The following is a 22837-nucleotide window of genomic DNA, read 5'->3' as shown; positions in this document are numbered from 1 at the left end:
TAAACCTGCAACATCTCCCATCAATGGTTGACTTTTCATTTTCACCTTGATTTTAGTTGTTCAGAATCAGCAAACTAGTGATCGCAGTTGGGCATTTTTTTTACAAATGAGACCATCACTGAATACTCCCTGAAATAAAGCCGAGTATCCAAATATTTGGGATTAAATAATTGAGTCATTACACGCATCCTTGCTCGATTATTTAATCCCAATTGCTATTCAACAAGACCGTCACCATGTTAAAGCTGCTGAGGGAAGGACACCGTTACCAGTTTTGAGACTATAATTTTAGAATTACGTAGAATCTACAGCACAGAAACAGGCTATTTGGCCCAACTGGTCTGTGCCAGAGTTTATGCTCCACACGAGCCTCCTCCAACTCTATTTCATCTCACCCTATCAGCATATCCTTCTATTCCTTTCTCCCTCATGTGCTTAGAATGATACAGCTCAGAAGGAGGCCACTCAGCCCATCGTATCTGTGCCATACTTACCTAGTTTTTAAAATGTATGTTCTCTCGATACGGGCAACACTAACAAGGCTGCATTTATTGCCCACCCCTAGGTGCCCTGAGAAGGTGCTGGTGGGCCTTCTCTTTGAACTGCTGCAGTCCTTGTGGTGAGATGAATGTGTTAAGCAAAAAGTAAAACAAGCACATCCCTACATCCCGGGTATTCCCATTAACACTTTTGTTTGGTGTCCCTCTTCATTATTAACCCTGGTTATTCCTCCTGATTATCAATATCCTACAATAAAAAGTAACATTGCTGTTGGACACTGATTTTAGTGTGAGCTCCCTCTCGTGACTGTATGTCACATTTCCATCTAGTCAATGAAAGCAAAATCTTCACCTACATGTGATGACATAATTTGTCACTAGATGGGGCTACAGTGTAAGCTATCAAATACAGCTCAGTTCCTCAGACACCTATTTGCCTCTGAATTAATTTTATTTAGAGAATTCGTTGATGCAACAGGCAGATTATACTGATTATGAAGACAGTGAAAACATTCTCGACTTTCATATCACTGCACCACCAGTCAATCTAGATGCAGAACATAGAGACGGTACAGGCACGATGGGCTGAATGGCCTGTGCTGTATGATTCTATGAACTCAAACTCAATCTAAATATGGAGCACTGGTTAAGCTATGTAGAGCACCAGTCAATTTAGATGTTCAGTATAATTTACTTTAGAGTCAAGTAGGATTTACGTAAAGAGATCATAGACAATTAAACAGAAGATAAACAGTAATGCTTGGAAACTTAAATGCAATATTTTCTGTCCATTGACTATGAGTGGGTGGAAAATCTAGCCCAAATTAGCCATAACAAGGTAAAGCTTAACTCATCTGTTACTGTATATCCGCACACCGATGTATAGCAGTGGCAGAATTCATTCACGAATCAGATTGAAGAAATTGTTGCATATATCTAGATCATGCCGGAAGGCTTGTATCTATTTTCAGACCTGCATCCAAGAGCTGTGACTGCTCGAAAGCCAGCACTGCTGCTTATAGTGGGGCTAGCTTGCTTATTAGCTGTTGCCAGTACCTACCTTGCACAGCCAGTGCATGCTTCTGAAGGAAAGGGGAATAATGGGATATGGAAACGAGGGGATGGACGTATGATTAGGACTACTGCTCATGTGATCATGTGGGTGATGAACACCAATGCAGACTGCTTGGGCCGAATGGCCTGTTTCCGTGTTGTAATTTCTATGTAACGGTACGTAATCTGGCAATCAGGAGGCAAGTCCCACGCCTCTTTCTCAAAGCTTCACATCCTTTTGGTCATCTAGTGGCCTTGTCACTGTCTGTGAGTCTTGGGTTCAACACCGAGGTCTCTCATTAGGTATTCAAACCTCTAGATTGACACTGGATGGTTCCACCATTAGATGCACTCAAGGCTCCTGTAGGATTATATGACAGTGTGGCCTACCAGCAACAGGTGTCAGTGCCACCACTGTTTGTATGATTCATGCCATTGTTGTGTGATAATATTAAACAAGTCATTTAAGGATTATAATCTTACTGAAAACTTATCAAAACGAACGCAGTGACCTCTTTGACCAAGCTTTTGATCATCTGTCCTAATATCTTCTTATGTGGCTCGGGATCAAATTTTGTTTGATAACGTTCCTGTGAAGCCCTTGGGATGTTTTATTACGTTAAAGGCGCTATATAAAGACAAGTTGTGTTGTTATTGATTACAGGGCAATCTGGGGCCATTGTTTGTTGCTATCATGTTGCTCACAGATATTGAAAGTGAGCCCTTAGAATGTAATTCAGAAATTCCTCCAACTGTTGGGGTGGAACTTGATTCCCGAGGACATCAATAGGCTCCACCACCTTTCCCACTTTGTCATGCCCAGTGACTCTTTACAAAACATATTAGACCTTGAGGGTTTTATTATATAAGGCTTTGGTGAGACCACACCTGGAGTAGTGTGAACAGTTTTGGTCTCCTTACCTAAGGAAAGATATACTTGCCTTAGAGGGAGTTCAACAAAGGTTCACCAGATTGATTCCTGGGATGAGGGGATTGTACTATGAGGAGAGATTGAGGAGACTAGGCCCATGAGAGGTGATCTCATTGAAACATATAACATTCTTACAGGGATTGACAGGGTAGATGCAGGGAGGATGTTTCCCCTGGCTGGGGAGTCTAGATCTAGGGGTTACAGTCTAAGAATAAGAGGTCGGCCATTTAGGACTGAGATGAGGAGAAATTTCTTCACTCGGAGGGTGGTGAATCTTTGGAATTCTCTACCCCAGAGGGCTGTGGAGGCTCAGTCGTTGAGTATATTCAAGACAGAGATTGATAGATTTTTGGATATTGAGGAAATCAAGGGATATGGGGATAGTGCGGGAAGGTGGAGTTGAGGTAGAAGATCAGCCATGATCTTATTGAATGGAGAAGCAGGCTCGAAGGGCCGAATGGCCTACTCCTGCTCCTAGTTCTTATGGTGGCATTTGTAATTGAAATATTAAAATTCAAAATTTTTGCCCTTGCCCCAGATACTGGGGGAAAATCTCTGGGATGTGAAGATGCTGGAATCCTTTATAATTTTACTTACTTTAGGCAGGAAATTAGTTTTCCTTCACTTTCTGTCTTCTATACACATGACAAGCATGGGTTGCTATGGGTGGTTTTAAGGAGCGGCTGATGGGGACACCAGGTTGTGGAGCAGGAGTGGGCAGATATCTACGTGACAGTCTCCACTGTCATTATTTGTAGCTATCCGGGGGAGGGACAGCTGAAAATGCTACCCTATGCTCGTTAAACGCTGGTACGGCTCCAGAACTGGAATCTGATGTAAATTGGAGGAGTTGTCGAGAAGCTGGGATTGTTTTTTTTAACCCGCTCCCAGGTTCAGTCATAACAGACCACATAATACTGATGGGAGATTAAATCCATCAGCAGATTCACCAGTGGCCCCCAAATCACTTCAGTGCTTGCTGAGGATCACAAACTATGGACTTGCTGACATGACATCTTGTTAATTTCGCTCTTGTAAGGACACATGAAAAGTCAGGGATGAGAATAGGCCATTTGGTATCTAAATGTTCATCTCTCTGGTACCCTAACTATGCTATCTTAGTATCTAACTTAGTCTGAACATCTTAATATTTTTGTTCTTACTACCTTGCCTGGCAGATTATTCCTAATGTTAAGCATTTAATCTTGATATTTGTTTAAATTTAATTTTCAGATACATACGGTCAGTTGCTGTTGCCAACAAGGCCTGTCAGGATCTGATTCTCTGGGACTGTTGGCTCAGAAGGAGGCATTCTGCATATGTCTGTGCTAGCTCCCCCACGAGAGTGACCTAATCAAACTATTCTTTACACTATAGTGCTAATCCTGAGTTTATATCCTTTTGGTACTGACTCATTTAACCAGTGGAAATATCTTTACACTCAAACATCTCATAATTTGGAAAATTTCAACAAGATCTCCCTTAATCAACCATCAACTTGATCACATTCAGTTTCTTCAACTTTGATCTTTTTTAGATTGCTGTACATTGGAATTAGAAAATTGGTCCAACATTGAGTTTTTTACTGGGGCATTGGCGCCCTCTCTTCAGTGCGACCAGCGTGACTTTAATCGTCCATGATTTAGAGAGGCTTATGATAACACACATCAGAAAAGGGTTGAGAGGTAGTCATTTTCATTGGGTGACAAGACCCTGATCTAGTTGAATAAAGGCCCCTGAAATATCAATGCAATGGGCTTAGCACAAAATTAAGTGTCAGCTGTGGCTCAGTGGGTAGCCCTCTCGCCTGAGTCAGAAGGTTGTGTGTTCAAGTCCCATTCCAGAGACTTGAGCACAAAATCTAGTTTGCCACTTCAGTGCCGTACTGAGGGAGTGCTGCACTGTCGGAGGTGCCGCCTTTCAGATGAGACATTAAACCAAAGCCCCGTCTGCCCTCTCAGTCAGACATAAAGGGCTGGATTTTGTCAATGGAGGCGACTTGGAGGCGGGACTGCTGCTTGTCGTGTCAATGTCCCACCTCCATCCTCGCCTGACCATTCAGAGGGATTTTCCTCTAATTGAGCTTGTTAAGCCTGCCCGGCGGGCTCAGCAGGCCCATTAGGGAAGAAGTCACTGACAGGTCACATCAACGTCAGACGTGCTGTCAAGACTTCTTGAAAGAAGAAATGACAGCGTCGCCGGCAGCAGCCTAAAATTCAAATGGTCTTTGCCGGCGAGCTGCCCGGGGATGCCCAGTAGGCGTCTGCAGCTCTGTAGGTCAGATGTAAATGAGATCCAAGGCCCAATATCAGGTGGGCCTTGGGCTTACCCATTCCGGGGCATGGACTAGATTTCTAGGCCGCTGTGCACAAATTGGCTGCTGTGTTGCCCTACATTACCACAGTGACCACATTTCTGAAGTACTTCACTGGCGATCAAGAGCTTTGGAACATCCTGAGGTCATGGAAGACGTGATATAAATGCAAGTTCTTTCTTTCAAGACATTACACATCAGAAGTTTGCGATATACTTCAGATAAATTATACTTGGGTGTTGATACTTGCTGCCAGTTTGTCCCACTTTTATCTAATTTCCACTGCAGCACTAGCTAGAGATTTGGACTTGGGTTACTTCTGGAAAGTGACAGATGTCAAATTCTTGCTTCATGGGACGAATTTGCAAAAAATCTAAAAAGGTAGAAACGTTCCAAATATTACCTCATTGACAGCCTGGACCTGAAAATGACAGCACCAAAGGCAATAGCAAATGGGCTTAACCGTAAAAAGCAAAAGAGGAAGTACCACACCTCGGTTCCTGAAAACAACAAGAAAGATTAGAAGATGCCAGCACTGTCGCCTAGGAAATCACAAAACAAAAGTACAGTACATCCTACTAGATGAAATTATTGTGGGGCAATTGCGAAACTACGTCAGAAGTGATTGGAATGCTGCGGAACAAATCAGTTTACATGTCCTCTGGCAAAATGTAAAACACAGTAAAAACACTATCGTCTACCATAAGAAATATTGGCCAATAACCTGCTGCAGAAAATAAAGGGATGATGCTGCAGTTACCGGTCATGTGACCAAAATCATTTTCCTGCAGGGTCATTGTCATCAGAAGAGATATTTTATATTTTTTAGTCTTCCATCATTACCAGTAAGCAGTCTACTTCATCTCTGGTTCCTTGAGGACATTTTGAATAACCATTCAGGACTTCCTGTCCTCTTTCAGAAGATTGCAAGCTTACCTCCTTATTAGGGCAAGTGATTTGGAGTGGTGTGTTTTCCATGAAAAGCCCACAAATTTCTACGCTTATTGACCCAGATATTCTGATCGCAGGCCTCCCGCGGGCGGAGGACTGCGATCTGGAAAAATCTGCGCCCTTACCTGAGGGATCCCGGGAGGCGCACAATTCCGCTCCTGGGCCTCTCCAAACTGCCGGTGCGCAGGGCCCACGTCCCACGTATCCCAGAGGCGCAGCATCCCTGGGATCACGTGGACCATGGGGAACCAATCAAAGAAGGGAATCTTCCTTCATACACTTGACAGGAAGACCTGTCAAATATATGAATGGAGATCACCCCCAAAACATAGTAAAACTTTAAATACATTTTTTTTTTAAACCGCATTTTTTAAATGACTTGAAATAACAATAAATTAACTATTTTAAACAAAAATTTAAATCTTTGAAAAAAATAAAGGTTTTTACGGGGCTAAAAATAAACGTACCTTTTTTTAAAGTATTTTTAAATGATAAATCAGTGAAACATTTTTTAAAAACTTTTTTTCAACTCTTATCCTGGTAAAAGCCTTATGCCTGCTTTTACTAGAGGCAAGAATTGTAAATGTTTTCTGCGGGCGGAGGGTCTCCAAAAAACGGAACTATCCGCCCGCAGAGGCCCTGCTCCAGGACAGCCAGAGGACCTGTCAAGTGCTTTCTTGACAGATCGGAAATGCCGGTTTCCAGCGCATGCCTGAAACCGGCTTTTCCGATGTCTCTACGGGTGGGTACACAGCGCATACCCACCCGTAGGGATTGGAATATCCGGCCCATTGTGTCCATTGCAATTTGTAGCTTGCCTACCAGATTTTAGGCATAGAAAGACTTGCATTTATATAGCACCACTCATGGCCTCAGGATGTCCCAAAGCTCTTTACAGCCAATGAAGTACTTTTGGCGTGTAGTCACTGTTGTAATATAGGAAACACGGCACCCAATTTACACACAGCAAGGTCCCACAAACAGCAATGTGATAATGACCAGATAATCTGTTTTTAGTGATGTCGGCTGAGAGATAATTATTGGCCAGGACACCGGGGATAACTCCACTGCTCTTCTTCGAAATAGTGCCATGGGATCTTTTACGTCCACCTGAGAGAGCAGACGGGGCCTTGGTCTAACAGCTCAGTGCAAGATGGCTCCTCCAACAGTGCAGCACTCCCTCAGTACTGCACTGTAGTGTCAGCCTAGATTTTAAAGTCCCAAAGGGTGTGAAAATGCCAAGTCCAGAGCATTAACAAATCATTTACTTAAACAAATCACTTGTCCGCAATCTCAAAAGTTGAACATCTGTCTAAACTGCTCGCACTTTACTGCTGCAGTTTATGCCATCAGGAGTTCCTTGACTCAATTACAACAATGGGCCAGGAAGGCAAAGTTATAACAAAAAAATAATCTCAACAAAGAGGGCAAAGTCATAAACCACCGTTTATTGTCAACTAAAACTGGAGATGAGGTTTTTTTTCTATTTTAGTTACTCCCACGTGCCTATTTTTTTTACAATGTAATATGATAATATTATCTTTAACTATGAAAGCTAAATTGAATTAAAAACTGGTTAGAAAGGAGGAAATAGAGAGTAGAAGTTAAGGGCAGTTTCTCAGAGTAGTTGGAAGTGGGTAGCAGTGTCCCACAGGGTTCTATTCAGGGGCTGCTTTTCTTCACTGTGTACATCAATGATTTAGATACAGAGAAGGAGCTGTCCAAATTTGAAGATGATGCTAAAATAGGAGGCATAGTCAATAATTTCGAGAACCAAAGGAAGCTGCAAGGGGATATTAATGCGATGGTGGAATGGGCAAAAAAAATGGCAACTCAATATCAGTAAATGTGAGGTGGTACATTTTGGTTAAAAAATAAAAATAATGTTATACTTTGAATGGGGGCTGGGGGAGGTGGGTGATATGGAAGAAGGATGTGGGGATTCAAGTTCACAAGATCTTAAAAGCAGCACCTCAAGTGGATAAGGCCATAAAAAATTGAATGGAATACTAAGATTTATGGCAAGAGTTATATGTAAAGTTGAGTCATAATGGCGAATCTATATAAAACATTAGTAAGACCATAGTTAAAGTAATGTGTGCGGTTTTGGACTCCGCACTGTAGGAAGGATGTTGAGGCAATAGAGAGGGTACAGCCCTGATATGCTAGGATGCTGCCTTCAAGACAAGTTATGTATTATTCCATTCAACTTGATCTCCTCCTTAACCGTCCCTTTGGAACCTGGAATATATGGATTAACAGGCAGACATAACCTTAGCTTTTTACACAAATCAAGATAAAATGAAAAGAGTAGAATATTTCACAAATCACAAATGCACAGAGAAAATTGCATTGAGTACAATAGTTTCTAACCTGTCGCCCTTTATTTGAAACTGAATTGGAACAGTTTAATGTTTTCACAATGGGTGGGAAGTATTCAGGGTCACAAAATGGAAATGATAGTATCATCAAATTACTATCACATGTTCAGCTCCATATATCCTAATTTGCCATCATATAAATTGGGTTTAAATTTATGTATTCATGTGCTTTCTCTTCCTTATTTCCAATACTCAAATCAATACTCAAAAAATTAAACTAATTGATCTCCCTTTTTTCCTCACTTTTACACTTTTCTATTAGACTCCCACTGCTGCCCATGGATGTAAGCATAATTCCTCCTGTAACCAGGTTGTTATAAGGCATAGACTAATTCATATGATCCAGTTATGTCACTCAAAGGCTATCAGTTGGGAGGGAGGCAGTGGGTGCAGGAGCATGACTTCAGTTGAGATCTGGTGCTGCTACTTTTCTAACCTCCCCTCAGCTGAAGTGCTTTCTTCACATGCAGAGCCTCATCCGACAATCCAACTTAGGACAGTACAAACTCAGTCCACAAATCTCTCCAAGTTCCAATGTCAATTGGTGCTCAGACAGCAAACTCGAGCCATTTTTACAAAAAAATTTCGAATTTTCGTAATGCTCAGGGACAAGTTGTGGAGGGTTATAGTTTTATTTTGGGTGTTTATCAACTCTCCTCCCTCCTCTGATTGGGGTCCACCATCGCTAGTTTGGGGGGAGACAATCCTCTGGACATTCAAAGTGGTGTACTGTTAAAGGTGGGCTGCAGAAAGTTAGGTGTTTGCCCAACTGCTGAGGCAGTCTATGCATTAACCTCTCAGATTGGCAAATGTCCCACTAGGCACTTTGCTGACTTTGTCTTGCAGGTCAGTTCAGATGCCTGCATCCTAGGAGAGGGATGCAGTTTCTCTCTATGGGCACGATCTTGCCAGCCCTGGAGAGGTGAGTTTGGAGGCGGGACTGCCGGGAAAATGGCAGAATCTGGGGGCGGGTGCCCAACCCGCCTCCGTGCCATCTTGCCAGGAGGCGGGTAGCCGACCTGCGCCGGGCCCCATCTCCTTGGAGGCGGGAAGGGATTAGTGTCACTTATCTGCTTGTTAACAGGTAGTTAACAGGCAGATAAGAGGATTATCCCCATTTTATCCACGCAAGTGCGGGCTTCCCAAAGGCTGCGAACCCCGCCAGGGTCACCGAGGCGAGCAGTATGTCTGCGGGGGTCGGAGGGGTGCAAAACTGTGCTGTGAAGGTAAGTGATGGGTGCAAGTGTGGAGAGGTGAGTATGTGAGCTAAGTGGAAAGTGTTAGTAAAAGTTTACTTACCTTTGTTTCTTCCTGCAGGCTTCAATCATTGGGGATGCGGAGAGTCTCGCACCTCCGCGGCAGAGATGACAGATGGCCGCTGCATTCTCCAATGCAGCAACCATCTAATTTCTGCTAAATAAAGAGGTTTCATGAGTCTTGAATTCAAGAACTCATCAAACTACAGAGAATGTCAGTGTTTGACAGCTTCACAGAGCTGTCAAACGATGACAATACATCTGTCAAAAATTTTTGACAGATGAAACGTCATACATTGACGTTCTCAGTAACCGGCTTTCCCTTAATTGGCCTGCTGAGCTCGCTGGGCGGGCTTAACAAGGTCAGTCAAGGGAAAATAGCGTGGGTTGGCCAGAAGTTGATGGAGGCGGGACTGAAACCCGACAAGTGAGAGTCTCGCCTCCAAAAGCTCCCCATTGGCAAAACCCAGCCCTTTGTGTATCAAAAACTGGGCTAGCCTCCTGCCTTTGTCCCTGAGTGCAAGGTTAAGCAGCATGGATCAGAGTTCAGGAGGGTACTTAAGATTCCCAGTACCCCCGTCCAAAACAGCTGGAGGCCAATTCCAGCTCTCCCTTTCAGAAAAGTATAACAGGACTTGTTGGCCTCAAGATCACAATGTTACTCTGGCGCTGCCACCACTTCCAGAAACAAAATTTCCATTTGCAAAATACACCTAAGTTCTCACATTGTTCTCTCACTTGTGTTATATTTCTCATGCCTGTTACTTTGTGAGATGTCTGCTTTATTCAGACTCGGATTCATTACTGTAAAGTGTTGTGTTCAATATTGCAAAGTTTTAAGGCAGACTCAGTTCCTCCAGCAGACAAGGGCAGCCTGCTTCAAAATATTTCTCACAATATTGGCTACCACAGAAGCTTTGTCTGTGGTAAAACAAACTTTTTCCTTCTGGGTTTTAACATTTTTACCTGAGCCTTTAGTGAACATGTCATAGAAGCAATTCAATGGAATTGCAGAATACGACCCAAAGGTCTTGCATTTCTATAGCGCCTTTCACAACCTCAGGATGTCCCAAAGCACTTCATAGCCAATGAAGTAATTTTTGATGTGTTGTTACTGTTGTAATGTAGGAAACGTAGCAGCCAATTTGTGCACAGCAAGCTCCCACAAACATCAATGTGTTAATGACCAGATAATTTGTTTTTGTTATGTTGATTGAGGGATAAATATTGGCCAGGACGTCGGGGATAACTCCCCTGCTCTTCTACAAAATAGTGCCATGGGATCTTTTACGTCCACCCGAGAGAGCAGAAGGGGCCTCTTTTTAAAGTCTTATCTGAGCAACGGCACACTCCAACAGTGCAGCACTCCCTCAGTACCGGTACTGGAGTGTCAGCCTAGAGTTTTTTGTGTTCAAGTCTCTGGAGAGGGACTTGAACCCACAGCCTTCTGACTCAGAGGTGAGAGTGCTACCCACTGAGCCATGGCTGACACCTGATGACACCATCTACAAAGGCACAAGTCAGGAGTGTGAGGGAATACTCTCCACTTGCCTGGATGAGTGCAGCTCCAACAACACTCAAGAGGCTCGACACCATCCAGGACAAAGCAGCCCGCTTGATTGGCACCCCATCCACCACCTTAAACATTCACTCCCTCCACCACCAGCGTACCGTGGCTGCAGTGTGTACCATCTACAAGATGTACTGCAGCAACTCGCTAAGGCTTCTCCGGCAGCACTCCCCAAACCCGCAACCTCTTCCACCTAGAAGGACAAGGGCAGCAGGTGCATGGGAACACCACCACCTCCAAGTTCCCCTCCAAGTCACACACCATCCTGACTTAGAAGTATATCGTCGATCCTTCATCATCGCTGGGTCAAAATCCTGGAACTCCCTACCTAACAGCACTGTGGGAGTACCATCACCACACGGACTGCAGCAGTTCAAGAAGGCCAAATCATGCTGGTAATTGGACATCTTGCCCATTGTGGGGGGGGGGGGGATTTTAGATGGGTCTGACGTTGGTTACTGTGGCCTACAAATCTTAAAGGGGAGGTAGAGTCCTCATTGTGGAGCTTAACTGAAGGCTGCTTATGTACAGGAAGGCAAAAAGTGTTAACTGGAAGAACACTCAGATTCTCCAGAAATGCTATGGAGGTTTTAGTGGAGGAAGCAAGGAGAAGGAAGAATAATTTTTCCATCAGATAGAAGAAGGATGTGCCACCACAATGTCACGGAAGGATGGTTTGAGGTGGCATATCACATAAATGCTAGAAATTTAGCCACGTGGACCTGAAAGCAGAGTAAATAGAAGTTCAATGATCTGACCCAGACTGCTAAGGTAAGACTAAGGGTAGCTAATGTTACCCCACTATTCAAAAAAGGTGGTAGAGAAAAAGCGGGGAATTATAGACCGGTAAGCCTGACATCGGTAGTGGGGAAAATGCTAGAGTCCATTATAAAAGATGTAATAGCAGAGCACTTGGAAAACAGTGACAGGATCGGACAAAGTCAACATGGATCAACATGGATTTACAAAAGGTAAATCATGCTTGACTAATCTACTGGAATTTTTTGAGGATGTAACTGGTAAAATAGATAAGGGAGAACCAGTGGATGTGGTGTATTTGGACTTTCAGAAGGCTTTCGATAAGGTCCCGCATAAGAGATTAGCGTGCAAAATTAAGGCACATGGGATTGGGGGCAAGGTATTGACTTGGATAGAGAACTGGTTGGCAGATAGAAAACAAAGAGTTGGAATAAACGGGTCGTTTTCCGAGTGGCAGGCAGTGACTAGTGGGGTACCGCAATGATCGGTCCTAGGACCTCAGCTGTTCACAATATATATTAATGATCTGGATGAGGGAATTGGATGTAATATCTCCAAATTTGCAGACGACACAAAGCTGGGTGGGAGGGTATGCTGTGAGGAAGATGTCATGAAACTCCAGTACGATTTGGACAGGTTGGGCGATTGGGCAGAAACATGGCAAATGCACGATAATGTGGATAAATGTGAGGTTATCCACTTTGGTGGCAAAAACAGGAAGGCAGATTATTATTTGAATGGCAATAGATTGAGAGAAGGGGAAGTGCAAAGAGACCTGGGTGTTCTTGTGCACCATTCGCTGAAGGTAAGCATGCAGGTGCAGCAGACGGTTAAGAAGGCAAATGGTATGTTGGCCTTCGTAGCAAGAGGGTTCGAGTACAGGAACAAGGATGTCTTGCTGCAGTTGTACAGGGCCTTGGTGAGACCGCACCTTGAGTATTCTGTGCAGTTTTGATCGCCTTATCTGAGGAAGGATGTTCTTGCCATGGAAGGAGTGCAGCGAAGATTCACCAGGCTGATGCCTGGGATGGCAGGAATGACGTATGAGGAGAGATTGTGTCGATTGGGCTTATACTCACTGGAGTTTAGAAGATTGAGAGGGGATCTCATCGAAACCTATAAAATTCTGTCAGGCCTGGACAGACTAGATGCAGGAAGGATGTTTCCGATGGCCGGGGAGTCCAGAACCAGGGGTCATAGTCTAAGGATAAGGGGTAAGCCATTTAGGATTGAGATGAAGAGGAATTTCTTCACCCAGAGAGTGGTGAACCTGTGGAATTCTCTGCCACAGAGGGCAGTGGAGGCCAGTTCATTAACTATATTCAAGAAGGAGTTGGATATATTTCTTAAGGCTAAAGGGATCAAGGGATATGGGGAGAAGGCAGGGACAGGGTACTGAATTTGGATGATCAGCCATGATCTCATTGAATGGCGGAGCAGGCTCGAGGGGCCGAATGGCCTACTCCTGCTCCTATCTTCTATGTTTCTATGTTTACTCCCATTCACAGTCTTGTTGTCATTGCCAGCACAGCCTGGCACCACTTTAACAACATCAAAGAAAATGTTGACCTACCCCGCTTCACATTCCTCTTATCTAATCATTGCAACACCCTTCAGTGGCTCTCCTCCTGCAGCCACTTCCAAACTCTGTCACTGCTCTCAGACTGGAGAAGCTGGGATTCTTCTCCTTAGAGCAGAGAAAGTTGAGAGGAGATTTGATAGAGGTGTTCAAGATCATGAGTACTCTAGACAGAGTAGATAGAGAGAAACTGTTCTCATTGGCGGAAGGGTCGAGAACCAGGGGACACAGATTTAAGGTGATTGGCAGAAGATCCAAAGGCGACATGAGGAAAAACCTTTTTACGCAGCGAGTGGTTAGGATCTGGAATGCACTGCCTGAAAGGGTGGTGGAGGCAGACTCGATCACTGCTTTCCAAAGGGAATTGGATAAGTATCTGAGGGAAAAAAAATTGCAGGGCTATGGGGAAAGGGTGGGGTAGTGGAACTAGCTGAAATGCTCTTGCAGAGAGCCGGCGCGGGCTCGACAGGCTGAATGGCCTCCTTCTGTGCTGTAACCATTCTATGATTCTAATTAATACCCTCTCCCCATGCACACCTGATGTTTCTTCTTCATATTTGGACTTTCAAATAATGAAATTCTTTCCTATGCATGTAGACTCCAGGCTCTTCCACACACAAGGCCACATGTATAGTTGATGATATTCTGCACCTGGAAGATGTCTGCAACCCAGGCAAAGCCCAGAGCAACTGTCTTCCTGCTTTATGGCATCTATGAAATCATTGGCTTTGGCAAAAAGCGTATCCATCACCTGCACAGCTGATTGGCTGATGTTACAGACCTGCTGCTGCCTGGAGTAACCCTGAGGCATAGAAGTTCAGGGCACAGTGACTTTGACAGACACAGGCATGGATGTACGTCAACTTGTACTGGGCTGCAGCAGCTGACAGAGCTCTGTGACAGCTTCCCTGGTAAAGCAGGGCCTCCTCACACACTGCTCCTCGGTGAACTGCAGGGAAGAAGATCTGGGCCTGTACACGCATGTGAGGTAAGGCCTTCGCAAGCTAACATTTTTCTGTCTTTTCTCCCTGCAGTTCTTGCTCCTCCTCATCTTCAAGCCACAATGGCAGTGCAGGCACCAAACCCATTGAAACCCATCAGAGGTTTGCCAGAAGCCCCTGGTCAAAAACCCTCGGTTGATTCAACAAATAACTTTCACAGCCAATTACTGTCAGTTCCAGCAGCCAAAATGCCCCAAAAACTCAAAAGCAGCATACTAGCAGTCCAAGTAAATTAACCAGTGATTTCCCTGAGAGCAGCTGATGATCCCTTTAAATATTGCAAGAAATGGCGCCATCCAAGCTATTCACGCCCATGATTTCTGTGACTGGCGGAATAGACCAATAGGTATTTTCCTGTCTGTCATTTTCGTATGTGCGCATAGAACACCTCCAAAATAGAATGCCAGACATGTTGAAAAGGGCATTTGGGTCTTAAAACAAGGGCAGGACCCTAATTAGCATGCTTAAATAGGTGCCTGCCGATTTCAGATGGGCGGACTGGACGCCTAAATGAAGCCCCAACTCAAAATGGCGACGGGCGAATTTTGTGAACAAAATGGCCGTGCGCGATTGTGAACTGACTTTCAACGCCTTAGCGATTATTTCTTGGAGGTAAAACAGGCATTCCCAAGTTGAAAGTCTCCCCCACCCCCACTATTGTTCCTGAAGTTTGCTTTGTGCTTCTTTCAAACAGTGTAAGAGGCCAAAGACACAGAGGTCAGAGTGGGAATAGAACAGAGTTAAAGTAGCAAGCCATAGGGAGCTGTTGTGGACAGAATGGAGGTGTTCTATGTGCACATACAAAAATGACAGACAAGAAAATACCTATTGGTCTATTCAGCCTGTCCCACACAGTTGTGATGCCTTCATACACTCCCCACCCACCCCGGGGCCATGTAATCTCCTGGGAGAGGTGAAAAAACAGATAAAAACCCAAGCCAATTTGGGGGGAAAAATGGGAAATTCCTCTCCAACTCCCTTAAACGATTGAAACTAATCCAGGAGATAACATTGGTCCTGCTCCATGTCGCTGTCCAGAATGTTTGTTCTCTCCTAACTCCCTCTCTTCTGACCCGCCACCCATCGGAACATCTCTGTCACTGTTGCATAATTGCATCCTAACCTCTACTTTTGATGCTCCCGTTCCTATCAAATCACTCACCGTCTCCCACCTAGGCCAATCCTCCAATGCAGTCTCCATCTTCAGTACCATAAAGTCTGAAAGTTGCAACCTTCAGCATACCTGGCACACAACATGGTCTAGTCTAGCCAGCTCTGGTTTAACCATATTTAGCACTGCCACGTATCGCTTTCATCAGCCATATTCTTCTACTGAAGGGTAAGAACAACCCACAGACATCTTTTCTCTATGACAAATCATCTCCTCATACCATCTTCCCCCCAATACCATGTGCAAAGATTTCCTGGATTTCTTTATCTCTAGTTGCCTCTGTTTCTACTTCCTTCTCCTCTTCCTGCTGCTCTTGACTTCCCTTTAGTCTCCCACCCACCCTACTCTTGTTCCTGTATCACTCTGCAGTTTCTCTCCCATCTCCCCTCCCCCACTCTTTCCAAGCTCATTTCTTCTGAGACCCACCCTGTTTTCCTTTGATCTCCTCCCCACTCAGCTCCTGACCATTCTTGGCCCTCTTGGCCCCCAGGCTTTCTGACTTTGTAAATGACTTAAGCACCGTTCTCCTCAATTTCAAAACTGCAGTTATCATCTGCTGATAAAGCCTGCAGTCATTCTATCCTATTGCTCTAACTACTCATCCATCTGACTTTCCTTTCTAAGGTCCTCGAACATGTGATGGCTTTTCAATTTAGTGGCCGTCTCTCTGGTTCTATTTAAGTCCACCTTCCTACTTGCTCAGTGTACTAAGACCACCACGTCCAAAGACACAAATTAATTCTTCTGTGATTGTGACCACAGTGCTTTATCCCTCCTGGTTCTCTTCAACCTCTCTGGCAGCTTTCTCTTCCATTCACCGTTCTCCGTTTTCCAGCTCTAGGGACTGCTCTGATGTGGTTCAATTTCTACCTGTCTGAATGCAACCTCTAGCAATGCATTCTCTTCCCACCCCCAGTCACCTATAGATGCCTTGATCTTCCTCATTTCCATGCTTCCCCTTGCTAAGATCATCTATAGGTATCAGATCAGCTTCCAAAGGTATGCCTTACTGTTCCATGACTTCACTTGATCCCATGACCACCTCTATGTTGTCATGAGATCTGAAACCAAGACATGGATGATCCAAAATTTCATCCAACTGAATATTGGGAATACTGAATCTGTAATTTTTGCCACTGGCTTGATTCCCTTATCACTGCCAGTTACCACTGGCTCCAGTCGTTTGCCACTGGCTCCAGTCCCTTGCCACTGGCTCCAGTCCCTTGCCACTGGCTCCAGTCCCTTACCACTGGCTCCAGTCCCTTGCCACTGGCTCCAGTCCCTTGCCACCGGCTCCAGTCCCTTACCACTGGCTCCAGTCCCTAGCCACTGGCTCCAGTCCCTTACCACTGGCTCCAGTCCCTAGCCACTGGCTCCAGTCCCTTACCACTGGCTCCAGTCCCTTGCCACTGGCTCCAGTCCCTTGCCACTGGCTCCAGTCCCTTACCACTGGCTCCAGTCCCTTGCCACCGGCTCCAGTCCCTTGCCACCGGCTCCAGTCCCTAGCCACCGGCTCCAGTCCCTAGCCACCGGCTCCAGTCCCTAGCCACTGGCTCCAGTCCGTAGCCACTGGCTCCAGTCCCTTGCCACTGGCTCCAGTCCCTTACCACTGGCTCCAGTCCCTTACCACTGGCTCCAGTCCCTTGCCACTGGCTCCAGTCCCTTGCCACTGGCTCCAGTCCCTTACCACTGGCTCCAGTCCCTTGCCACTGGCTCCAGTCCCTTGCCACTGGCTCCAGTCCCTTGCCACTGGCTCCAGTCTCTTGCCACTGGCTCCAGTCGTTTGCCACTGGCTCCAGTCGTTTGCCACTGGCTCCAGTCCCTTGCCACTGGCTCCAGTTGTTTGCCACTGGCTCCAGTCGTTTGCCACTGGCTCCAGTCCCTTGCCACTGGCTCCAGTCCCTAGCCACTGGCTCCATTCCCCTCTCCAACCACTTGCTCAGACTAAGCCAAATATTGAAAAGCCTTGATGTTTTGTTCAACCTACATCATACCCATAACCAAAAATGCTTAATCCACTTATGTAAGATTACATGCCTTTGTTGGACTGATACCATGTAGGGCTTCCAGTCCATTCGTAAGAAAGGCTCAGACTCTAGAGACAAATGAACTTTTAAGATTTATTGAACATATATGTAATTACAAGCAAGCAAATATGTCTATTATACTAACAATCAGGGGACAAGAGCATCACCAATCCAGGCCAGTTTTTGATCCCAAAGATACACTGCATTTTACATTTATACTTTTACTATAACACGCCTACTTTGGTCACAGGATATGATGTAACCCTAGCACTATGTTTTATCCCTTTGTCTGAAACTACCGTAAACTGTTAGACATGAGGCCATAGCTCTTATCTCTTCTCAAGGTCCCTATATCTTGTTTTCCTTAGTGTTCTGCTTGAACTTATCCTAATACTTTCCCATTACATTTAGACTTGTCTGTTCCATGGTAGTCCCCTCCCCACTTGACTATTTTGACTTATACACTACTAAAGTCATGTGATATTTAAGTTCCATCTAAGTTAAGCACCCTACTTATCTATAACCAGCTTTAGCCGATATTGCAGTTAGTTACATCAATGCCAGTTGCTTTTAGTTCTGTTTTTATATATATTCTTGCTCAAGAAACCTGTTCTGCATATTTAGTAGAATTCAGCTAGTCTCTCTTGCTAGTCTGTATATTCTCTCTCTCTGTGCCTTTCCAGTAGCCCCCTGTACTTGCTAACTCATGATGCTCTTTAACTATACCAAGCTGTTAACCTATTATATTATACATTATCCTACAGCCTCCACCACTTACCTCACCCCACTGCTGCTGAAACTCTCATCCATACTTTTTCAAAATGTTAGATGCTATTTATTACTGGTGCCTGTACACCAGAGCAATTCTACATCTGTGAATTAATGGGTGATGCTTTTCCCATTGATTGTAATATCTCTCCTTTAACTTACACTCATAAAAACACAGTGCTTTTATAACTTCATAGCATGATATTTCAATAAGCACACTACAAAGAATATAGGAAGACTTGAAAACAATGTGTTTATACTGATATTCATTGACCTCAATAAGCATAACTAACAATAAGCAGTACAATATGTACTTACTAGATCTCTTTTCATGTATCAACATGAAATACAGCATTTTAAACATGGTCTAACAAAATGAATGTCTTCCGAAATCGTAATGCATTCTGTTCTTATCCACATGACAAATGTGTCATATTAAGAATTCAACAAACACAAGTTTATCTGATAATTAAAAGTACACACATCCCTCATTATACTCACTATTCAGAGGGCTAGCACTTAGCACCATATGTATGTACTGTTGGTAATATACCAAAACTCAGCATGAAGTGAAACAACAAAAAATAAGACAGCTTTAGCGTTCTCATGAGGGTAGGGTATCAAAGACTTAACAAAAGCATTATTTGACAATTAAACATAAAAATTCAATTCTCAGGTGTTCTTTATCTAGGAGTTTCTTGGTGTTTAGTATCTTCTATTCCTCCATGCTGTACATTGCGAGGCAGTGCTTAGTTCTGGTGAGATCGTTCCATCCATTCTAGGAGAATATCTATTTCACCAATGGCTTTAACAGCAGCTGCATTTAGATCCAACTGAAAATGTACAGAAATGTATTAAATAATATGAGACACAAACTCCAGGCATCATAACAACTCAAGGGAGACAACTTGACGTTTTCTCCTCTCTAAGTTTCCCACTGCTGCTGTTTCTCTGTCAGTGTGGAAGATCAGATAGTATTGGCCATGGATTCTCTCTGTCCATGGCTACTACCAGGCCGACTGTCAACCCCGCTGTCGATTGCTCAACAGGAGCTGTAGATTATGGATCTATGGATTCTGACACTTCTTCTCCAACTTCCCAAAGTGGCCGTTCTCCTAGAGTGGAGTGTTCTGTGTGGGCACTGAGAGGAGGACAAGTGAAACATGAACATTGGTAGCAGGTGGGTTCTGTTTAGGGTTTCAATATTTGGAATTCAACCACATCTTTCAGCGTCATATAAGTCAAGGCCGAATCCATGTCTGAGCATTGTCCTGTGCTAAATGAATGTTAAGGAGTTATATAGGGTGCGATATTTACAGTCTGCTTATTTTGCATGAATTTCCCAGTCATTATATATATTTGAAGTATTGCACATACAGTGATCAGTGTGACACCATGGAAACCAAATATTCTCTTTGTTACAGGAATAAAATGAAAGAGGTGTTATCACTATACCTTTTCAAAGATACTTTGAATCTTCTTCATCTTAACTCTGGATTCTTCTCCACAATGGCACTTCATCTCTGCATGCTGTCCAATAAAGAAAGTAAGAGTGAGAGGAGGACTTGCTGCATACTGTAGTGTTTAATTAAAGAACCATTCAGAGTGCAATAGTTGACACAGAATGATGTTACAACGTTACAAATAATCTTGAAACTACATTTAAAATTGTCGTTATGTACAATAAACAATTAAAAGCAAATGAGATTGCTTCTGACCAGGTCACTTACACATTGCCGGAGATCTCGCTTGATGCTGAGGAAGGAGTTGGCCAAACTGTGGGTCCTCCTCTCGATAAGGGAGCTGGATGGGGTGTGGTGTCTGAAGACAGTCTCCACGTAGAATCTCAACATATGGCGCAGAAAACAGCAGCTCTCCTCTGCCTGGAAGTGAGAGCACAGACAGTTTGGTGAGGGGATTAGGGAAGAAAAGCAGCTCGCCTTCTATTTACAGCTCTCTCATTCTATAGGCAAGGATCTAATTTAGATAGCAATTTAAATATGTGCTGGAGGCGCCTTAAGTAACCACTCAGTAATTCTAACAAAATGAATGTCACAAAACAGACCGGTTAATAAAATACACAAGCCCATTCACCTATGTAACAAATGGATAAAGTGTGTGTTTTAATTAGTAGAATTATTAAGCAGAATATACTCGCAATTACAGTGTTAGCTGTGGCTCAGTGGGCAGCACTCTTGCCTCTGAGTCAGAAGGTTGTGGATTGAAAGTCCCACTCCAGAGACTTGAGCACCTAATCTAGGCTGACACTCCAGTGCAGTGCTGAGTGCTGCACTGTCTGAGGTGCCCACTTTTGGATGAGACGTTAAACCGTCTGCTCTCTCAGATCCCAAGAGATCCCATGGCACTATTTCGAAGAACAGGGGCGTTATCCCCGGTGTCCTGGCCAATATTTATCCCTCAATCAACATCACTAAAGCAGATTATCTGGTCATTATCACACTGTTGTTTGTGGGAGCTTGCTGAGTGCAAATTTCCTAGATTATAACAGTGACTACACTTCAAAAGTACTTCATTGGCTGTGAAGTGCTTTGGAACATCTGGTGGTCCTGAAAGGCGCTATAGAAAGGCAAGTCTTTCTTTACAGGGATAAAAACGGCAGCTTCATTGGTGAAATAGGTGGAGCCAGAAGGTGCTGTACCTGAATGCCATGGAATGTAGATTTGGTTAGAAGCCTCACATCATCAGCTGCATCTTCCGCTTGCTGCCGAGACAAAATTGGAGCAAACATGTTTTAATACCTTTTTCCCAATGTTTCCTAACTGCTAATCACGCAGCAACAGATCTGAACGGAGCGATGGAGATAGGTCACTCTCTACTTACGATTGCCTGTCTGATATCTGAGAATGCCTGTTGGATTGCGGCCATGTTCACGGTCACTGAGCACTGTCCAAAGTGCAACATCTTGGTTTGAGCAGCGATTGGCTGACAGGTGATCAGAACCGCTAGGAAGAAGCAAGCCCCAGGACCTTCCATCGCAGCAAGAAACCTGCAACATACACAATAAATAACAACCAGAAGGTTCTGTGTTTGGATAGTAAACATACCACCAGATGCAAAAACAGACTTTATTTAACAAGAATGCATAGACAGTACAACGACAGTAAATCATTTGAAACAGGAGGAACTCTTTAGAGTGGGGTTGTTCAATGTTTCATTTATTATAATTATTACAATGACATTAATATCCGATACTTAATTAAAGTCTCTTTATTTATAATTATATCGTCCAGAATCGAATGCTCTACCTTTATATCATGGACTTTTTAAAATTAATGTCGGTGAATATTAAGAGCTCATTAGTTCATCCATGAAATGCTTATAAAATTGGGAATAATCCCCCGTGTGAATGTTGAGTTTTAACATTCGTTGATTCCCTGCACTGTCAATGAACAATTAATGGATTATAATCCGGGCACTCAATCAGCGTGTCAATGTTGTTTCCATTCTGCAGTAACTCGGTGTTCCACAATAAAGACAAGTTGCAACACGGAATTATAACAGAAACGGTATTAATACATAACATTGTATTTATGAAGCTTCTTTCATATTCTCGCGGCGTCCCAGAGCACTTTGCAACCAAAAGCCTACTTTTTGACGTTGTTATTAAGGCAAATCATTAATATATCAAATAATTTCATATTTGCTTCCAGCCTGAAGCTGTCGATTCTCTGCACATTCTCGCTCTATTCAACCGAAGCCTTTTATTGCAGTGTATCTCACTAGTTAAACACACAACATTTAGCCGAAAATCCTATCTTAAAATTGCTTGATATCTTCCACTTTGAAATAATCCGATAGAAGAATCAGATTTGTATTCTCCAGCAGTTACAGGAGCCTTCCTACCAGAGGAGCGGAGCACTAACATCTGGATAGCGTGGAGCTTACCTGAGTGTGTTGGAGCTGGTTGTTTCCTCCCCTTCTTCAGGTGTGCTGCTCTCTGCATCGTTGGTCCCCCTTAAATACACTGCACAGCTGAGTGGGGAAATTCTCCTGGTCCTCACACACAGGTAAGGACTTCCTGGGGCGTACAAATTTTATTTCCTCAGTAATTTGCATAATATTTCACCTGCTGTGGATTACCGGGCGCCTGAAACTGAAATCACTATCTTGAATTTACAGCAACTCAGCTTTGAAGCATTTTCACTTCCCTCTTAAGAGAAGAACAATTTCTTCAAAATGTGTTAACAGGGTTAGAAATAAACCAACTAGAAACCGGGAGGAGAGGCTTGAATATTTTCTGCACAACTCCAACAACTTACACTTATATAGCACATTTACGTAGGAATATAGGAAAATATGGGGACTGGAAAAGATTCTACACCTCATCTGGCCAATTCCAAAAATGTATCTCTCTCAATCTCGCAATCACCCATTCCCTCAAATATCTATAAACGCCTCCCTTCAATTTCTCTGCACCATCTCCCTTCGCTGCATCTCTGGTAGTTTGTTCTACACAATCACCAACCTCAGCAAGACGCAATTCATTCATTGGCCTAGAAATTGCTGGCCTGGCGCATTTCGCAGCGAGCGACATTAATTAAACTTTTTAACCTCA

At 43.8% G+C, this 22837-nt stretch overlaps 1 protein-coding gene across 1 annotated transcript; it reads right to left on the bottom strand.

Annotated features, from left to right (window-relative positions):
- Positions 1-19010: 19010 nt before the first annotated feature.
- Positions 19011-21147, bottom strand: LOC147105156 (interleukin-20-like). The gene is made up of 5 exons (XM_086011788.1): positions 21103-21147; positions 20921-20983; positions 19992-20144; positions 19717-19836; positions 19011-19094 (listed from the first exon to the last, which is right to left on the bottom strand). Exons 1-5 carry the CDS (start codon positions 21145-21147, stop codon positions 19011-19013), a joined length of 465 nt encoding a protein of 154 aa, XP_085867914.1.
- Between the last annotated feature and the right edge of the window lie 1690 nt (positions 21148-22837).

This window comes from Somniosus microcephalus, chromosome 18 (assembly GCF_052327205.1).
Source record: "Somniosus microcephalus isolate GS21.2 chromosome 18, FLI_Smic_1.0, whole genome shotgun sequence".
NCBI classification, from domain to species: Eukaryota; Metazoa; Chordata; class Chondrichthyes; order Squaliformes; family Somniosidae; genus Somniosus; species Somniosus microcephalus.
The sequence above is the reverse complement of the archived record's forward strand: the minus strand, read 5'-3'. Positions and strand labels throughout refer to the sequence as shown.